Source organism: Chiloscyllium plagiosum, unplaced genomic scaffold (assembly GCF_037043375.1).
Source record: "Chiloscyllium plagiosum isolate Xiang-an unplaced genomic scaffold, Cpla_swu_hap1 HiC_scaffold_12, whole genome shotgun sequence".
NCBI lineage: Eukaryota > Metazoa > Chordata > Chondrichthyes > Orectolobiformes > Hemiscylliidae > Chiloscyllium > Chiloscyllium plagiosum.
The window spans coordinates 20,271,455-20,292,702 of NW_028270150.1; the positions used below are offsets into that span (position 1 = coordinate 20,271,455).

A 21,248-nucleotide genomic window follows, 5' to 3' on the forward strand; every position below is an offset into this window, starting at 1 on the left:
CCTGCACAGCATCTGGGGAATTAAATTGAAGGAATCTGGACTTAAAGGCCGACACGTGTAATCATAAGATTCGTTAAGAGAGGAGATGATTTGTTAATACGGTTTAAGGAAATATGTCAACCTATCCCTCTTTGGTCCGGTGATGTGGCTTCAGGCCCTCAGTTGACTCTCAGGACTCCCTCTAAAATGCCTTAGTAGAGCCACTCAGTTGGAAGGGGATTGGCACTAAATTGTCAGGGATGCCCACATTCTGTGAAGGATTGAACAGAAAGATCGCAGCAGCCCCAGAAACTCTCACTCAGTCGACTGCTCGAGTGAAAAGATACTCACAGGTGAGGACAGTGGGCATAAGCGCAGCAAACATCAGGAAGAGCATGGAGAAGAAGAGAAATCCCGAATTGCTCAGCACCTTCTTTGCCTCGTTACCGATGCCCAGATACAGCAAACCGATCAACAAACCAATCCCAATATGTGAGGTGATGCGGAGGTGAGTCAGAACCTGGTGATGATAAAGAATATGGTATCGACCCATTTTGAAGATAAAAGTCAGACTTAAGATTGATCAGACCGTAGTAAAAATGTGAACAGTTTTCATGAACTGTATAAGAGATTCAGTCCCAATTTCGAGATTATGATCATCAAAAGACCATGTGCGACTTAAATCGCCGCTTAAGGTGTATCTCGATGGAAAGAATTCCTAACTTATGACAGTACATATCCTCTTCACCTTCTCCTCTCTAGTCTCTACTCTCAGCTATTTTCCTCCTTATTGACAAAGGTAATGCCAGGAAGAGATCTTATATATACAGTGTAAGTTATTCCTTACACCAAATTCAAAATCTACAATCTATTGTTCAAGTTATACAATTGGTCATGGTGCCATAACATCGATAAATTACAAACACCACATACTCACAATCTAAGGCACCCCTTAGCTGGAAAGTGATAGTTGTCTGTTTTTCCAAGATGCCAACTAACTGACCATATTCAGCTTATTTAGACCATCAGTTACTACAGTGTGTGGCACTTAGAGTCATAGAGATGTACAGCACGGAAACAGACCCTTTGGTTCAACCCGTCAATGCCCACCAGATATCCAACCCAATCTAATCCCACCTGCCAGCACCCTGCCCATATCCCTCCAAACCCTTCCTATTCATATACCCATCCAGATGCCTTTTAAATGTTGCAAATGTACCAGCCTCCATCACTTCCTCTGGCAGCTCATTCCATACACGTACCACCCTCTATGTGAAAACGTTGCCCCTTAGGTCTCTTTTATATATTTTCCCTCTCACCCTAAACCTATGCCCTCTAGTTCTGGACTCCCCCACCCCAGGGAAGAGATTTTGTCTATTTACCCTATCCATGCCCCTCATCAATTTATAAATCTCTATAAGGTCACTCCTCAGCCTCCGATGCTCCAGGGAAATGAGTAACATGACAGCATAGGTGCAGAGCAGCAGGTCATTCAACACATCCAACCTGTCCTGTCATTCATGGGCACTTCAATGCATTTTTTCCATACCATCCCTTTACCTAACTGATGATCAGAAATCTTTCAATCACTGCTTTAAACATTCTCAAATGACTGAGCTTCCACAAATGTCTGGATCAGAAAATCCAAAAGATTCACAACTCTGAGTAAAATAGTTTCTCCTTATCTCAGTCCTAAATGGCTTTCCCCCTATTTAAAATAGTGTATACTTGTTCTAATCCTTAGAACTGAGTCAGATATCTGTAAACTTATTCACAATTATGCCTGCACACTAAGATGGAATCTCAGTCTTACATATATTGTTGCGGTTTCTACAGACTTGGATTAATGTTACAATACATGCATAGTTAACTAGCTATCAGACTGGTGACCTGCTGACTAACTGAAAGCACAGACAGGAAGATGGACACCTCTCATACCAAAGTGTCACATCTAATGCTGTTATCCAGCTGTCTTAAAAGTACACTGCTTTTCAGCTACCTGTATAATACATGCCTCTTTATTCATATGAAGAATAAGAAACCAGTTCTGATGAATATTTATAAGTACACTGTCTTTTTACGTTAAGGTAACACGTTGGTGGATGTGCACCATGATCTAGTCCTTACAACAATATCATAACACAGTTGCGTAGCTTCACTTTGTGGGATGCTATCTGTTGTAATGGATGGCTGTGTGTCCTACATTGAGGATATCTGGTTGCAGTCTGGTATGACACTTTTATAATGGGAGCCATCATTTTGTATTACAAACATTTGCTCATGTAGAACCTTGGCCTGTCTTCTGTGTCACCTTGATAATTAATTACTGTGACAAGATTGTATCCCCTGTGACTTTGCACTTTTCCGGCAGCCCACACATTTGTATGCACTCTAGTGTTTTGTCTTGTTTGAAGTTGGGATAACTGTTTGAATGCTTATTGATTAGTTGCACTCCCTGCTTCTTTCCAACGACATGTGGTTGGAGTTCGAGTGTAGCTTTGAGGTTGGGAAGCAAGGCAAACAAACTTGAGAGGGTGAGGCACCGCAATGGCTGGAGGTTTTCTAACTGATAGTGGAGTGGAGGGAGGAGCAGGTGTACTTAAGGGAACAGAGGATGTAAGCTGCCGTACAGAGGAAGAAGATAGAACAGGACATCATATTGTCAACATGTTTTGATGGATTCTGTTGGCAAAGATATTAAAAGTGGAGGTAAGATTTAATAAGCCGTGATACGATTGAATGGGGAAACAGACCCAAGGGACTAAACGTGAGTAAATGAGAATGCTGTCATTGACTGATAAGTCAATTAAGGAAACAAGGCTGCTGGTATTACCCAGTATCATGACCGAATATGAGAGGGTATGATTGTTCCTTGCAGCTTGGACACAGCTACTACACAGTAACTTTGAGCACTATTTCTAGTGCAGTAAATGAAAGCACTGTACTTACTGAGTCTCTCATGATGCTGAGAAAGGTCCTTTTGAAGAGAATGCAGAACTGGGTGAGGCAGCTGGCAGAGAAACTGTGACAACCCTCTGAGGGAGATGGGTCCTGCACAACAGAACAAAGAACCTCAGCCCTGTTTAATTATTACTGTCTGTCACATGATCTTTGGTATCACTCTTGAGTTAGAAAAGGGCCAAGACAGGAGATGACAGGTCTCAAGGTTGACCTCCCTTTCAGTTTCACACTAAACATCTACAGGTATAGATGTAGGCCTTCTGATTCAGAATAGTACTACCATGCTATGTGTCACTGACTTTTACTCTTAATGCAAGGTTGTTTGCACCTGAGTCTAACACATGATTAAAACATCAGGTTCTGAGCAACAAATAAATCTCTCACTTTCTCTGAGCGAGTTGATTATAGCGTAAATGTTGCCTCCATTCTGCTTCTCAAAAAGACCTCAGACTCAATACGAGGATGGATTCCTCTACATTAACAATCCTTCTCAATCACCTCAAAAGCGGTGGGATTTTATGCAGGCCCCAGAGATCTCTCTGGCTGGAGAGTTGTCACCTTCTTTGGAGAAGGCCTGAGAAGAATTAATAGCCAATCGGGCAAATAATGGGTCATCTGCAGGGTCTTCCACAGGATCAGGATCCGTGACAAGGAGCCTGCCAGGAGCTGCAGCCAATCCGAAGCCACAGAGAAGTGGTGACTGAGGACGTCCAGGATCATGGAATGGTCAAGCCAGCAGTAAGTGATGGCAGGAGGCCCTTTCTGGGGTAGGGGCCACAGGGAATAGGGAATGGGAGCTCAGCAGGGAGCACAGGGGGAATTGGCTTTCAGCTTCTTCCTGACTCTGTCTCCCACAATTGAGCTCTGGCTGCCTTTTAACAAGGAACCTGGCCACATTCAGCCTGCCTCTCTGGGAGACACAAACAACCCAGCAGGCTTAAATTCCCCCTGTGCAATGACAGGCCCACCCACTGCCAGCGAAGGGGCCTAAATTAGTGACAGAGTGACAATACAGTGCAGGGACCTTCCTGACCACAGATGTAATCAAGTGAAGGCAGGAACATGCCACCTGCCACCATTGCCCCCATTTAAATGACCCCCTCATAACCAAACCCACCATGGAAGATAAGGATAAAGACCAGCCCCTCTGTTTGAGCCTATGATTCAGTGTGAGCTGGAGTGATTAGTTTTACATGGTGATCACTCCTTCCCATTCAGAAAGAAATCGCAGCCAATCAAATTCCTTCAAGGAGCAAGACTGAGCAGCAGCAGCAGCAGCAGAATTATTAGTCCCTGAGCTCTCCCCGCCACCCAATCCACATTCAAGATCGAGGGCTCAACACGGGGCATCAGGGTCCTCTGAGGTTAAGTAACATGGAAGTTGGCACCTTAATGCACCAATATCGTATGGCAGTGAGTCTACACGGGGACAGTTATTTCACATGGAAATGTAATTACCAACATGGTGTGGACATTGTTCTTGCCTGGATAAATAAAAACACAGGAAATAGTTGCTACCTCCTCTTCTGCATCATCATTAAACAATACTGAATGGAAATATCAGCAAAGGCAAGAAATAGCTGAAATGCCAATTGATGGGATGCGGGGGGAACAGTCAAGTATAGAGTTACAAAGGTGGTGAAACCCTTTTGGTAATAAATACTTAATTCATTGGCAGAGGAATTGAAATTAACGGAAAATAAAGGCCCTCTTGCCACGGCAACATCCCACCCCACAGTCAACCCGCCAATCATTCACCACCCTTCTCTCCCGTGGCACAAGTGGTAAGGGCTGTGTGAAATTTGGTTCACCCTAGCGAGGGCTGGGCGAAATGCCTTGGCAGGCTGCTTTCCTATTCAGGGAATGTGAAACGCCTCACTGTCAGCAGTTACCGTACCTCAACAGATGGCCGATGCCAGAGGTAAGGATTGAGATCCTTGTCTTTGTTTTCGTGCGGCTTACAGTCAATATCACAGTTACCATCCTGCACCGCTTTCACCAGCCGAGGATTCTGCTCACCGTACTCACCGGATGCGATTTCCATCACTATGGAAACAAGCATGATGCGTTAGCAAGTGTCGTCATCACATCTCAAGTGACAGAAGTGATTAGATTTACAGAGAGACTGCTGGGAAGCTACTGTTGCTATCTGAATGATTTTATTTCTCCAAAGGTTAAATTCTTCCCATTAATAATTTCAGCAAAATAAAAAGCCATTTCAAGTACCAAGTGGGAATTGTTTCTCAAGTCTGGCTGAGCTGAGTTTGCTCAGATCTCTCTTGCTTAAGGAGTAAACCCAAAATCTCACTCCAGCATCTTATAGTCCTGATAATTACATTATCGAAGAGTAGGGGTGGAAAGAACAGAATCAGATGAGGAACCCAGTGGGGAAGGGGACGAGGGAATCTTAAAAGCAACAACCTTTGGTATTTTTCCCTGCTCAGCAGCACTGGTCAAAGGGACAACCTGGCTGGTGGGGAAGAAAGGTGGGCAGAGAGTGCAGTTGGCTGGGGGAGGCAAGGAGAAGGGAGGCCACTATCAGAAGGGGGAGGTTGGGAGGTAGGAGAGAGAGAGAGAGAGAGAGAGAGAGTGAGAAAGAGAGAGAGAGAGGCCATGATGGGGATGCTAAGAGACACAGAGAGATCACAATCATGAGAGAGAGAAAAGACAACACATGGGAGGCTGTGATCAGCAAGCAGTCAGGACAGAGGCTGTGCTTGAAGTGCAGGGGTGGAAATGGTGTGGGTGATCAGACGTTGGGGCTGGGCAGGGACATTCTTTCCTTTATTCACTCAAGGGACGTGGGTGTCGGTGCTTGGATCACATTTATTTCCCATCCCTAATCACCATAAGGGCAGTTAAGAATCAGCCATGTTGCTGTGGATCTGGAGTCAAACGTAGGACAGATCCTCTACCCCTGAAGTTCTCTAAAGGACATTAGTGACGCTACAGTTTTCAATGACAATCAACAGTGGTTGCATTGTCACCCTTTGGCTAGTTTCTTTAAAAATTCCAGTTTGCTTTATTGATTTCAACTTGTGCCAACTGCCATGGTGGATTACAATTCCGTGAGCCCAGGACACCACTCTGGGGTTCAAACAGCCAGTCCCAGTGGCATTATCACTACACTAGCACCTTCTGGCATTGATTAGGCTGAGCAGAGTGGTCACAGGTTGGGGGCGGGCATATTCAGGCACTGGGAGATGAGTGTGATAATTATCCATTTTAATCTGAGTCCCTTCAGTATTAAGAGAGCCTAATTTGAGTCTGTTCATTCCATCATGGAGCGATAGGATCCTTGAGCATATTGAAATCTGACATATTGGAGTCAGGTTCCACATATTTACCTGTTCCAAGTTTCCTCAGGTCTGACCCTTACCCACACATTGTGGTGCATAGTGGTGACGCCTATTCAAGCAAAATGGTAAACCAAGGCTTCACCTGCCCTCTCAGGGCAGTTGTGGAATATTCTACAGTACTATTGTGAAGAAAATCAACACTCTCCGTGATAATGTCAGTTCGTACCGAAGTCAGCAGGGTTGTGGTAGGTGGGACAGTGCAGACCGATTTCCCTCAGATATGGGACAAGGCTGCAAACATTTCCACGGTAGATGCACTGCCCTTCGCTGAGGACATAGAGCTGAATAAAGACAAAAGGGGAACACATATGTAAATAACAGCAGGCATCCACTGGGTCATGTCTCAGCCCCTATTACTCGGTTTGGTCTAAACATTAAAGGCTATTTTGCTCCATCTTACTCTGCGAATCTCAGAATCATCGAATACCACAGGAGGAGGCCATTCAGTCCATCATTCTTTGCAAGAACACATCACTTTGTTCCACTCCTCATCCTTTCCCTTTTTCCTGTAATGCTTCACTTTTTGGAGAATTATCTAACTTCTTTTTTGATGGCAACAACTGGATCTATCACCAAAAGGCCCCAAAACTCAAGATCGTAACCACTCGCTCTAGAAAATATTTTTCCTCAAGTTGCCATCGCATCTTTTGCCAATCACCTTGAAGCAATGCCCTCAGTTTCTTGAACTCTTTCACTAACAGGAACAGTTTTATAGAATCACTGAATCTTGGATCGCTGAATCACAGAATTACTGAATCACAGAATCACTGAATCACAGAATCACTGAATCAGTGAATCACAGAATCACTGAATCACAGAATCACTGAATCATAGAATCACTGAATCTTGGATCACTGAATCACAGAATTACTGAATCACAGAATCACTGAATCACAGAATCACTGAATCACAGAATCACTGAATTATAGAATCACTGAATCATAGAATCAGTGAATCACAGAATCACTGAATCACAGAATCACTGAATCGCTGAATCATAGAATCACTGAATCATAGAATCACTGAATCACAGAATCGGTGAATCACAGAATCACTGAATCACAGAATAACTGAATCACAGAATCGCTGAATCATAGAATCACTGAATCACTGAATCACAGAATCACTGAATCACAGAATCACTCAATCACAGAATAACTGAATCAGAATCACCGAATCACAGAATAACTGAATCACAGAATCGCTGAATCATAGAATCATTGAATCACAGAATCACTGAATCATAGAATCACTGAATCACTGAATCACAGAATTGCTGAATCACTGAATCACAGAATCGCTGAATCATAGAATTGCTGAATCACAGAATCACTGAATCACAGAATCACTGAATCACAGAATAACTGAACCACAGAATCGCTGAATCATAGAATTATTGAATCATAGAATCACTGAATCATAGAATCACTGAATCATAGAATCACTGAATCATAGAATCGTACAGCCTTTGATCCATTGAATCTGCCCACTAAAAATGTAAAACTAGGAGAAAGTGAGGACTGCAGCTGCTGGAGATTAGGGTCGGGAGTGTGGTGCTGGAAAAGCACAGCAGATTAGGCAGCAACGGAGGAGAAAGACAGTCGATGTTTCAGGCATAAGCCCTTCATCAGGAATAATGCCGAAAACATCAATTCTCCTGCTCCTTGGATGCTGCCTGACCTGCTGTGCCTTTCCAGAGCCACACCTCTCAACAAAAATGTACTGCCACCCAGACTAGACCCACTTTCCCACACTAGGCCCATAGATTCAACAGTTATGACACTTCAAATGTTTACCCGAGTACTTTTTAAACATTTCCTGCCTCGATTATTCTGCCCAGGCAGTATATTCCTGATCCCCACCATCCTCTGTGTGAAAAAGGCATCTCCCTATCAGTGCAGACCCCTCAGGATTTTGAATACCTCAATCAAATCTCCTCTCAGAACTCTCTTCTCTCAGTAGAAAAGCACAGCTTGTCCAACCCATACACATAGTTGAAATATGGAACTATTCTCACGAATCCTTCGTAACTGCCCTCGCAACCTTCCTGAAGTGCAGTGCACAGAACTGAATACAATACTGCAGCGAGGCTGTAGCAATGGTTTGTACAGGTTTAACAAAACGTCCTTGCTTTTCTGCTCTCGATGCCTCAAATGCTATAATATCTAAGTTGATTTTAGTGGCTTATAATGGAGCACAAGTTGGGAGTTCCACTGCAAATAAACTCTTAGCCAAGAAGAAGCAGCAGCTGTGGTGGCTACAAGACACCAAACTTTCCCGCAACAATCTTTCTCACCTCAATGTAATTCAGAGTGTGCACTCTTTCCACGTATACCAACTGGAATCCAGTTGGACACATTTGGTAGGGTGGGTGGCTCTTGTTAGAATGTGGGGAGGAGGGTAAGAATGGGGTCATTTGTTTGCATTTCCATCAGTTTTAATACACAGTGTAGAGATTCTTTTAACTAATATCTAGTGGAGTCTCTGAGGGAACTGTAGACATGTATTTAGCCTCTACTAGAAGATTAGAACGTGTACAGCAGTATAATCTGTAGTCGTACCATCATGTACATATTAGGAATAAATGTGGTGGTAAAGTCAACTGCAAGTCTGCTCTGAGCTTGCATGAAGAATTGAAGATCACATCGCAAAATACCTAGTAACAAAAGTGTAAACTCATCATGACTTCTGGTCGATGACTGCCTTCTTAAAAAAAACAAATTACTTCCAATTACAACTTGGAGGAGCTGGTGTTGGACTCGGGTGGACAAAATTAAAAATCACACAACACCACATTGTAGTCCAACAGGTTTGTTTGGAAGCACTAGCTTTCAAAGTGCTGCTCCTTCATCAAGTGGTTGTGAAGCAGGAAGATAAGACACAGAATTTATAGCATACGATTACAGAGATACAATGATACATTCAACAATCTAGGTTTGTTCAATATATTATGGTATCACTGTAACCTTTTGCTATAAATTCTGTCTTCGGGTGCTGCTTTACAACCACTTGATGAAGGAACAGCACTTTGAAAGCCAGTGCTTCCAAACAAACCTGTTGGACTACAATGTGGTGTTGTGTGATTTTTAACTTCCAATTATGACAGTGGGTGAAAAATGCCGTTAGCTCTACATGTCCAGTTCTTCCGATCTGACAGCACTCTGTGATAGCTCCTACCAGCCAGCTGATTTTGGAAGCAAGATTTCACTCAGTGATACCCATCACAATAATGAGTGTCAAGGTATCACAATGTTATTTACCCAGCATTTAAATGTCTCCACTTGCTACAGTTCCCATTTAATGCTGTCCTTAATGCTCCAAACACTGGGGCAGGGTGGGAATTCAAAAGAAGAATGGTCACTGGACCTGACTAACTCTGCTTTCTCTCCATAGATGCTACATAGATGATTTTACAAGATGATTAGGGGTTTTACAAGATGATTAGGAGTTTAGATAGAGTTGACCATGAGAGCCTTTTTCCACGTATGGAGTCAGCTATTACGAGGGGGCCTAGCTTTAAATTAAGGGGTGGTAGGTATAGGACAGACGTTAGGGGTAGATTCTTTACTCAGCAAGTCCTGAGTTCATGGAATGCCCTGCCAGTAGCAGTGGTGGACTCTCCCTCTTTATGGGCATTTAAACGAGCATTGGATAGGCATATGGGGGATAGTGGGTTAGTGTAGGTTAGGTGGGCTTGGATCGGCGCAACATCGAGGGCCAAAGGGCCTATACTGCGCTGTATTTTTCTATGTTCTATGCTGTCATTGAGTCATAGAGTCATAAAGATGTACAGCATAGAAACAGACCCTTCAGTCCAACCTGCCCATGCCGACCAGATATCCCAACCCAACCTAGTCCCACCTGCCAGCATCTGGCCCATAATCTCCAACACATTTTTCAGCTCTCATCTCCAGCATCTGCAGTCCTCACTTTCTCCTATTCATATACCCATTCAAACGCCTCTTAAATGTTGCAATTGTACCAGCCTGCACCACTTCCTCTGGCACTCATTCTATAATGTACCACCTTCTGTGTGAAAAAGTTGCCCCTTAAGTTTCTTTTATATCTTTCCCCTCTCACCCTAAACCTATGCCCTCTAGTTCTGGACTCCCCGATCCCAGGAAAAATACCTTGTCTATTTATCCTATCCATGCCCCTCATAGTTTCATAAAGCTCTATCAGGTCACCCCTCAGCCTCCGATGCTCCAGGGAAAACAGCCCCAGCCTGTTCAGCCTCTCCCTGTAGCTCAAATCCTCCAACCCTGGCAACATCCTTGTCAATATTTTCTGAACCCTTTCAAGTTTCACAACATCTTTCTGATAGGAAGGAGACCAGAATTGCATGCAATATTCCAAAAGTGGCCTAACCAATGTCCTGTACAGCCACAACATGACCTCCCAACTCCTGTACTCAATACTCTGACCAATAAAGGAAAGCATACCAAATGCCTTCTTCACTATCCTATCTACCTGTGACTCCACTTTCAAGGAGCTATGAACCTGCACTCCAAGGTCTCTTTGTTCAGCAACACTCCCGAGGACCTTACAATTAATTGTATATGTCCTCCTAAGATTTGCTTTCCCAAAATGCAGCACCTCGCATTTATCTGAATTAAATTCCATCTGCCACTTCTCAGCCCATTGGCCCATCTGATCAAGATCTTGTTGTAATCTAAGATAACCTTCTCTGCTGTCCACTACACCTCCAATTTTGGTTCCATCTGCAAACTTACTAACTGTACCTCTTATGCTCACATCTAAATCATTTATACAAATGACAAAAAGTAGAGGACCCAGCAATGATCCTTGTGGCACTCCATTGGTCACTGGCCTCCAGTCTGAAAAACAACCCTCCACCTGACTTCTACCTTCGAGCCAGTTCTGTATCCAAATGGCTCGTTCTCCCTGTATTCCATGAAATCTAGCTTTGCTAACCAGTCTCCCGTGGGGAACCTTGTCGAATGTCTTACTGAAGTCCATATAGATCACGTCTACCGCTCTGCCCTCATCAATCCTCTTTGTTGCTTCTTCAAAAAACTCAATCAAGTTTGTGAGACATGATTCCCCACGCACAAAGCCATGTCAGACCTGCTGAATTTCTCCAGCAATTTCTGTTTTTGTTTCAGGTTTCCAGTTCTTTGTTTTATTTGGGGGATTCAAAGAAGTGGTACCCATCTTCAGTTAACTCATTCTTTCCTGCACCCTCAGCCTAGTGGAGATCCTTCCTGCCTCTACTTTCTATGACATTGATGAGATAATTGAAAATCCAAGCCAGGGATCTACTTTCTGATTTTCTTGATCCCCTCTCCTCTGTGGTCAAACCACCGAGGTTCCATCACACAGAGCGTTGAGTCTTCATCAAGGCTTCTCCACTACTGAGAAATTACCACCTAATTGTAATGACTTATTCTGAAGTGTATCTTATGCCAACAAGGTATGAATCACTGAAGTGTGGCACTGCTATAGGATTCAGCTGCCAAGCAGTAGGTATCACCTGCAAAAACAGCATCAGTTGTCTTTTGCTGGCATCATCCCTGGCAATGAACCAGATAATCAGAACAGGAACTGCACTGAAAACGCTTAGTATCTAGCTCATCAAATTCGCTAGTCTCAAGATCACAAGCTGGGATTGTTGTATTTCAAACAGCTATGGTTAAGGGGCTCCAATTTATGAATAGCTGTGATAAAACAGAGAGCCAGTAAACTGCCTCTACCCACAGGGCCATTTGGTAAGCTGAGGACCCAGATCTGAGACCATTTGGAAAAGAAATCATGGCGGGAGATAAAAATTCAAAAATAAAATAACACAAAGACCTAGGGAAGCTGAAGATCCGATACACAGATGGAAATTGCTGAAGAAACTCAGCAGTTCTGGCAGCGTCTGAAGAACGTCATTGGACCCAAAGCATGAACTCTGCTTTCTCTCTCCTCAGACGCTGCCAGACCTGCTGAGCTCTTCCAGAGATTTTTGTCTTTGGTCTAGGAATTTTATTTTTAGCTACCCCAAGCAATTCTCGAAAGTTCTCCCTGAAAAGGACTGAATTAGATTCATTAGCAATCAGCCAGGGTTCTCATTCCTCGAGTGACTCTTGCTGACTGTCCATATGTTTAACCAACCTGTTCACAAATGTTGTGATACACCTCTGCAGCAGGTGGGAATGTGAACCCCACCTGGCTCATAGGTAGGGACACTACCATTGTGCTACAAGAGCCCTTACTCTAGCTAACTGGATGCTTGACTGCACACTACAGTGAGCCACATGTTTGATCAGCCTGTTCCCACTGCAGTAGGAAAAGTGGACATTTTATTGAACACTACAATCTGAATCAATACTTCCAAGACAGTCATTGAGAGAATCATGATCACTTTATTTTAATGTAAACTGGACCACAGACATCCCATTCACAGTTATATTTTGTCAGTTAATTAGTAACATAAAAAAAGCTGCAGAAAGGCCATCAACAGTTAGACATAGGAGAAAGTGAGGGCTGCAGATGCTGGAGATCAGAGCTGAAAATGTGGTGCTGGAAAAGCGCAGCAGGTCAGGCAGCATCCAAGGAACAGGAGAATCGACGTTTCGGGCATAAGCCCTTCGATTCCTGAAGCAGGGCTTATGCCCGAAACGTCGATTCTCCTGTTCCTTGGATGCTGCCTGACCTGCTGCGCTTTTCCAGCAACACATTTTCAGCTCAGTTAGACATAGGAGCAGAAGTAGACCATTTGACCCACAATTTGGGTGGCACAGTGGCTCAGTGGTTAGCACTGCTGCCTCACAGTACCAGGGACCCAGGTTCGAATTTAAACTGACTGCGCAGAGTTTGCACAGTCTCCTCATGTCTGTGCAGGTTTTCTCTGGGTGCTCTGGTTTCCTCCCACAGTCCAAAGATGTACAGGTTAGGTGGATTGGCCATGTTAAGTTGCCCGCAGTTTTCCAGGATGTGCAAGCAATGAGGTTTAGCCAAGGGAAGCTGGGGATTTGCCTGGGTGAGATGCTCTTCAGAGAGTCAGTGTGGACTTGCTAGGCTGAATGGCCTGCTTCCACACTGCAGGACTTCTATGATCTTATGATCCATCATGACTAATACATTTCTCAACCTCTTTTTTTCCCTGTAACCCTTGTAATCCTTGTGAGTCAAGACCCGACCTATCTCTATCTTAAATCCATTCAATGACTTAGCCTCCATAGCCTTCTGTGGCCAGTACTTTCCACAGATTCACCACCCTCTGGCTGAAGAACATCCTCCTCATCTCAGTTCTAAGCAACTCTTCACTCTGAGGCTCGGTCCTTCGGTCTTGGTCGCTCCTACCCGTGGACACATCTTCCCTGGAATTCCTGTGTCAAATAAAAAAGTGAAAACACATCTCTTACCTTGTCAAAGAGTTCAAAGAGTTTGGCGCTGGGCTGATGTATGGTGCAGATGACAGTTCTCCCACCTTGAGCCAAGGATTTCATTTGAGAAACAACCTGGAAACAGGAAGAACTGTCCAGGCCACTGCAAACAAAGGAATGGATGGTAAAGTGGGACGAGGGAAATTGTAAATATTAGACTGTCACTACATTAGTACAGTGCCCATTGTGACAACGCTCCAGTACAAACCTACGATGCACCATTCCGACAGGCTACCTGACAAATCAGGGGAGTGTCCAATAAGTCTGCTTTCTATAAATCTATAAACAGTCTCATCTTCACATTTAACATCTCCAAGAATTTCACTTGATGATCATTCCTCTATATTTAAATTGTAAATGAAATAATTTAGTCCTGGATGCATTCTAACAGGACTGGGCAGGAAGAATTTTCCTATTGACTAGGAGTCCCACCTTAAGAATATGGTGTCGGCCATTTAGGACAGAGAAGAGAGTGGACTTCTCTGCCACACAGAAGTGCTGGAGGCCAAAATATTGAATGTTTTCAAGGAGTTAGCTACAGTTCTTAGAGATAAAGGGATTAAAAGGTATGGGGAGAAAGCAGGAACAGGGTATTCAGGATGATCAGCCACGAATGGCATAGCAGGATGTAGGCTTGCTCGCTGAGCTGGAAGGTTCATTTTTCAGAAGTTTCGTCACCATACTAGGTAACATCTTCAGTGAGCCTCCGAATGAAACGCTGGTGGTGTAGCCCGCTTTCTATTTATATGTATGGGTTTCCTTGGGTTGGTGATGTCATTTCCTATGGTTACATAATTTCCTATGATGATGTCATTTTCTGTTGTTTTTCTCAGGGGGTGGTAAATAGGATCCAGGTCAATATGCTTGTTGATAAAGTTTCAGTTGGAATGCCATGCTTCGAGGAATTTTCATGTGTATCTCTGTTTGGCTTGTCCTAGGATGGATGTATTGTCCTAGTCAAAGTGGTGTCCTTCCTCATCTGTATGTAAGGATACTAATGAGAGTGAGCCATGTCTTTTTGTGGCTAGTTGGTATTCATGTATCCTGGTGGCTAGTTTTCTGCCTGTTTGCCCAATGTAGTCTTTGTTACAGTCCTTGCATGGTATTTTGTAAATGGCATTAGTTTTGCTTGTTGTCTGTATCGAGTCTTTCAAGTTCATGAGCTGCTGTTTTAGTGTGTTGGTGGGTTTGTAGGCTACCATGCTGCCAAGGGGTCTGAGTAGTCTGGCAGTATTTTCCGAGATGTCTTTGATATAGGGGAGAGTGGCTAGGGTTTCTGGACAAGTTTCGTCTGCTTGTTTGAGATTGTTGCCAGAAATCAGTGGACTGTGTTCATTGGGTACCCATTCTTTTTGAATACACTGTATGGATGATTTTCCTCTGCTGAGTATTCAAAAAGAACAGGCAACCAATGAAACAGTCCACCGATTTCTAAGCAACAGACCCAAACAAGCAGACAAAATGCGTCCAGAAACCCTAGCCACTCTCCCCTATATCAAAGACATCTTGGGAATGTCTGCCAGATTATTCAGACCCCTTGGCATCATGGTAGCCTACAAACCCACCAACACACTAAAACAGCAGCTAAAGAACTTGAAAGACTCTATACAGACAAGCAAAAGTAATGCCATTTACAAAATACCATGCAAGGACTGTACCAAACACTACATTGGACAGGCAGAAACCTACCACCAGGATACATGAACATCAACTAGCCACAAAACAACATAACCCACTTTCACTAGTATCCTTACATACAGATAAGGAAGGACACTACTTCAACTGGGATAACACATGCATCCTAGGACAAGCCAAACAGAGACACACACGAGAATTCCTAGAAGCATGACATTCCAACCGAAACTCTATCAACAAACACATTGACTTGGATCCCATTTACCACCCCCAAGAAAAAAACAGGAAATGATATCACCATAGGAAATGATGTCACCACAGAAAATGACATCGCCAACCCATGGAAACGCAAACATACAAATAGAAAGTGGGCTACACCACCAGTGTTTCATTTGGAGGCTCACTGAAGATGTTACCTAACATGGTGGCGAAATGCCTGAGAAATGAACCTTCCAGGTCAGCGAGCAAACCTACATCCTGAACCTCAACTTGAGCAACAAATCTTCTCAAAACTCGCTAATGGCATAGCAGGCTCGAAGGGCTGAATAGAAACAAAGAAAATAAGTGCTGGAGTAAGCCATTCAGCCCTTTGAGCCTGCATCACCATTCAACATAATCATGGCTGATCATGCAATTCCACTTCCGATTTCTCTCCATCGCCCTTGATCCCTTTAGCCACAAGGGCCATGTCCAGCTCCCTCTTGACTATATCTAATGAACCCATCAGCATTCCGTGGTAGAAAGAATGGCCTTCCCCTGCTGCTATTTCCTGTGTTTCTAACAACATTTCTCAGGATCACTTTTCATTCAAGTGAATTTTTAATTGCTATTCACAGCAGGCATTTCACATACTACAAAAACTCATGGATAGAAATGAACTGAGAGCTAAATTACTGTTGGTGAAACACTGAGGAAAGTACTGGTGACTGGAGGAAGCACCATTCAATTTTAAATGTTTCTCCCTCTCAATGTGTACCAGCCTCATGATTGTATTTGGAGCACAGTTTAGACCTTCAGCACCAATGTTCATTCCAATGGGCTGTGTATTTACACCAGTCTAAAATTGCCTGCTCCATCCACAATTTATGAAGCTTGCACTGAAATGTAAGGAAGAATAAAGTACCTGGTAGGCTCATCAAAAAACATGACCGGAGGGTTGTTCACCAGCTCAAGAGCAATGGCAAGACGCTTTCTCTGCCCTCCAGAAAGGTTGCCAGTCCGAGTGTTGGCACATTCTAAGAGGCCAAGTGCTGTTAGAATCTCCTTCACCTATCGGGAAACACATGTGATACCACAACGGATCAGCTCAGAAGGGCAGCTGCCAGGCTTATAACACGTCTTTCGCATTGGATTTGAAAAGAACGTCACAAAAAAAGGATGAAATTCGGAAGGCCAGTCTTAGCCGGACCAGGTGGTGCACAGAGAACTCCCTGCAAACTGAGACATTGAAATGAAATTGTTCCAGAATGTGACACATTAGGTAGTGGCATAAAATTGCATCAAAGTACAGCACAAAAGCAGGCCATTCAGCCCAAATGGTCCATGCTGGTTTGTGCTTATGTGCCACACAAGCCTCCTTCCACCCTTCTCAATCTAATCATATCAGCATGATCTTTTATTCTATTCTCTGTCTCACATGCTTATATCGCCCATACTTAATTCATTCTGTGCTTCACAACCCAGGTACACCACATAGTAAATGTAATTGATGTAACCAAATTTCATCTGACTTTCCCATAAGGGATGTGGGGGTGATGTCACTTGAATAGTAATCCAGAGAGCCAGACCAGTGCTGTGGGCATCGAGTAAATCGAACTATTGCAGATGGTGAAAATAAATCTGGAATTTAACAACCACATACTTTGTTGTTAAAAAAATCCATCTGGTTCACTAATGTTCTTTAGGGAAGGAACTCAGTCATCCACAATGGCCGAGTGATATTATTATTAGGACTGTTAATCCTGAGACCCAGATAACGCTCTGGAGACCCACCTTTGAATCCTGCCACACGACATTGTGGTATTTGAAGTCAATTTTAATAAGTCTTAAAAATTAAGAATCGAATGATGACCATCAATCAATTGTCGGGAAAAACCCACCCGGTTCACTAATGTCCCTTAGGGAAGGAAACTGCCATCTTTACTCAGTCTGGTCTACATGTGACTCCAGTTCCACAGCATTGTGGTTAATTCTTAACTACCTTCTGGGTAATTATCCCATTAATGAATAAAAAATAAATTCTTACCTGCTGAATCCAGACCCAGATAAATGTGGTTGACTCTTAGCTGCCCTCTGGATTGGCTGGTTCGGACTTTGGTAATTGGGGGTGGGTAAGAAATGCTGGCCTCACCAGTGACACCTTCATCCTCATGAAAGATTGTTTTGAACTTATTACCAATAGACTTCCCCAAAGTCTTAATATTTAAGCCATGGTACCTTTCCTATGTCTATCCTATCAGCGTTTTACATAACCGTTAAGTCCCCTAGTAGGTCAGCCCTCAGTGTTCTCTTTTCTAGAGATGACAGACCAGCCTATTCAACAGGCAAATGAAAGTTTGGTTCAGTTTGCGGCAGGACACTGAACTGTTTGATTTGAATTCTGCAGAGAGGAGCTATGATGGACCCAAAGGACAAAGAAGAATAAAGAACAGTAAAGCACAGGAACAGATTTAACAGTGTGGCACTGGAAAAGCACAGCCAGTCAGATAGCGTCTGAGGAGCAAGAGAATCGATGTTTCAGGCATAAACCCTTCGTCAGGAACACTGACATATGAAGCCTTTCTAAACTAAAAACCTTTTGCCTCTATACGATCCATATCCCTCTCGTCCCTTCCTATTCATGTATCTGTCTCCCTGCCTCTTTAACATTGCCATTGTATCTGTCTCCTCCTCTGGCAGCACATTCCAGGCACTCACCATCCTCTGTGTAAAAAACCTGCCACCACATCTCCTTTCAACTTTCCCCTTTTTACCTTAAACCGACGTCCCCTCATAGTTGACATTTCTACCCTGGGAAAAAGACTCCAACTATCCGATCTATCCATCCAAACAAAGTTTGTAAACTTTGGCCAAAGGTCCTTCTTTCATGCTTGACTTTTTTCTGCGATTCTTTCACCATCGCAATGAACCTGTTGCTTTATTGATTGGATTTTGGCACCACCTTGGCAAGATCAGCAAAATAACTTGAAAGTGGAAGCAGTCGGAGAAAATACCTCAAACTCTGAGACAGGGACTCACCATTTCTTTTCGACCTTCATCTTTCTCCTGGAGCTTCAGGTTAGCTGAAACCTGAAAGACAACAAATAACGAACATAGAATTGCAGTAAAACTTAGACAAGAGCTTCAGTCCTGCCATCAACATCCACAAAGAGCAGCATCATGCTAGGAGGCAGGAGCTATATGGCAGGAGATGGAAACTCAGCTCAGTATAAATTTGCCACCAGAAGCATCCCCACAAGGCTTATCATTAGCATGTTCAGCTCTACCAATTCACATCAGATTAATACCCACACGAGTGCAAATGTGGCAGTATAATCCCTGCTGTAGAAACAATATAGTATGAAGAAAAGTCACATGAATTAGACCCAACAGATTGTACTGTGGCTTCACCGTAGAAAACCAATGTCCACACAGACTGAGGAAGAGAACCTGAGAACTGTTTGTATTTCAGAAAGAACCTGAATCGGGCTTTAACCCTTCAAAAGCTATTTTCTCATCAACCTGCTCAGAGATGGGATCACCACACCTCTGCAACTGGTAGGACCCAGAGCTCAGAAGTAGCAATACTAACACTTCATCACAAAAATCCTTATACACATTTGCAAATAACTTCACCTCTACCTTAGGCATGTGTAAACAATGCCTCTTGTTTGCCAGGCCAGCTGGTGCACTTGTGCTTTTAAATGATTGCACTTTTCTTGCTGTTCAAAATTGGATGGTCTTTGAAAAGTCAGTGCAATGTGGCTCAATTGTATCCCACCATAAATTCTGGGAGAATCCGGAATACGAAGGTATATTCTTAAAATCGAGCACTTGAGAATTGAAATCAGAAAGAACTCACTCCCCACATGTATGTGGATTACAGTCATACAGCACAGAAGAGACTATTCAGCCCACCAAGTTTGATTAGATTCCCTACAGTGTGGAAACAAGCCCTTCGGCCCAACAAATCCACACCAACCCTCTGAAGAGCAACCCACCCAGACCCATTTCCCTCTGACTAATGTACCTAACACTACGAGCAATTTAGCATGGCCAATTCACCTGACCTGCACATCTTTGGACTGTGGGAGGAAACCAGAGCACCTGGGGGAAACCCACGCAGACATAGGGAGGCTGTGCAAACTTCACACAGACAGTTGCCTGAAGCTGGAATTGAACCTGGGACCCTGGTGCTGTGAGGCAGGAGTACTAACCATTGAGCCACTATGCCGCCCCGTCAACAAGAATACTTTAACTTATTATGAGCAAGTACTTGACGCGAGTGACATGGATATGGAGAGAGTTGTTTCTGTAGGGTATGTAGATATAAAATTAAAAACATGAAGGAGAAGTTGAGGTTTAGATTTGCTCCAGTTCAACTGATTTGTATAGCACTTTGACTAAGTGCATTGTCAGATAAAATGTAAAGCCAAGTCTCATGATGTATGAGATAAACATAAAACTAACAGAGATCACACACTGAGTAAATTGACAGAACTTAGAACAGGTAAACAAAAACTTGGTCAAGGAGACACATTTTAAAGCAGATCGAGAGAAGGGTGATAGAGGTGATGTTATTGGGGAATTTAGAGAATATAATGTTAACTTATTGTCACTTTTACTTACGAAAATACAGTGAGATGTGTATAAGTCACCACAATTCTGCTCCACTTTAATTACAGAAATTATAAAAATAAATAAATGAGACTAAGTTTGGACAAGGTTCATCATTTGTTTTCCCTGCGTGGCAATCTGAGTTTATGGAGAGGCGATGGGATGCTGCTGCCGAAAGCATTCTGAGGCTGCCTAATCAAGGATTTCCAGACCCACCGCGCTGCCAACGCTGAAGCCAACTCCAAAGCTACTGCATAGCAAGGAGGGACAGACCAGACCCACCAAGTCGCCATTGCTCAAGTCACCATCTGAAGCTGCCATGTTGCTGCCACAGCCACAAGGAACGAACCAGAACTGCTATGCCACCGCCGCTATAACCACCTCTGAAACCGCAGCAATGCCGCCCAGTGCAACGGCCAGACACATCGCTGATGAAGCCTTTGATAAAACCACGGCCACTATGGCCACAAGGAACGGACATCCAGATCCACCATGCTGCTTTGGGCTAAGGCAATTGGAGACATGGCCAAAGGTGGAGTTAATCAGAATAGGGTACGCGCAATTGTAGTAGGGGTAAAGGAAGTTAGAGTTAGAGAGCAGTGACATCAGGGAGGGAAGTTAGAGAGCAGTGACATCAGGGAGGGATTGTCTCTTAGTACAGGATGGAGGGGCTGAATGACCTACGTTCAGGATCCAGCTACATCCTGCACCATGAGAAGAATCTGATCTTTGGGCTTCATTTCTTTCTTTCAGGGTCTCAATTAAAGTGAAAGAACATTTGACTAATTCTGTGAAAATTGGCAATAATTACAATTCCCAGTCGGTAGGGAACAAGGAAATAAAGCCTACCTACCTTGGAGTGTGAAAATGAAAAAGAAATGGAGGAGGCTAATGGATAGAGCTGACCGAGCTGAAGTATCTTTTCCCATTCTGACCTCCCTCTGCTTCTATGTGGAACCTATCCTCACTACCGTCTGTAACTTCCTCCTGTCCAAGCTCCCTCTGATATTCCTGCATTACTCACTAAATTTCTTTACCTCTCTATTTCTTTTTCTCCTCCTTTAACATCCCCTCCTTGACCAAACTTGCTCGTATTTCATGTGAATCA

The 21,248-nt window shown here is 43.5% G+C and overlaps 1 protein-coding gene across 1 annotated transcript in view; it reads right to left on the bottom strand.

Annotated features, from left to right (window-relative positions):
- Positions 1-21,248, bottom strand: part of LOC122555409 (ATP-binding cassette sub-family G member 1) — a 93,665-nt gene that overhangs the window by 32,647 nt on the left and 39,770 nt on the right. Inside the window, exons 5-11 of the mRNA XM_043701392.2 lie at positions 18,563-18,613; positions 16,449-16,594; positions 13,670-13,793; positions 6,466-6,580; positions 4,838-4,986; positions 2,929-3,030; positions 331-499 (exon numbers count right to left, since the gene is read on the bottom strand). Of these exons, the coding sequence (XP_043557327.1) occupies positions 331-499; positions 2,929-3,030; positions 4,838-4,986; positions 6,466-6,580; positions 13,670-13,793; positions 16,449-16,594; positions 18,563-18,613 (856 nt within the window). The remainder of the gene's footprint in view (positions 1-330; positions 500-2,928; positions 3,031-4,837; positions 4,987-6,465; positions 6,581-13,669; positions 13,794-16,448; positions 16,595-18,562; positions 18,614-21,248) is intronic.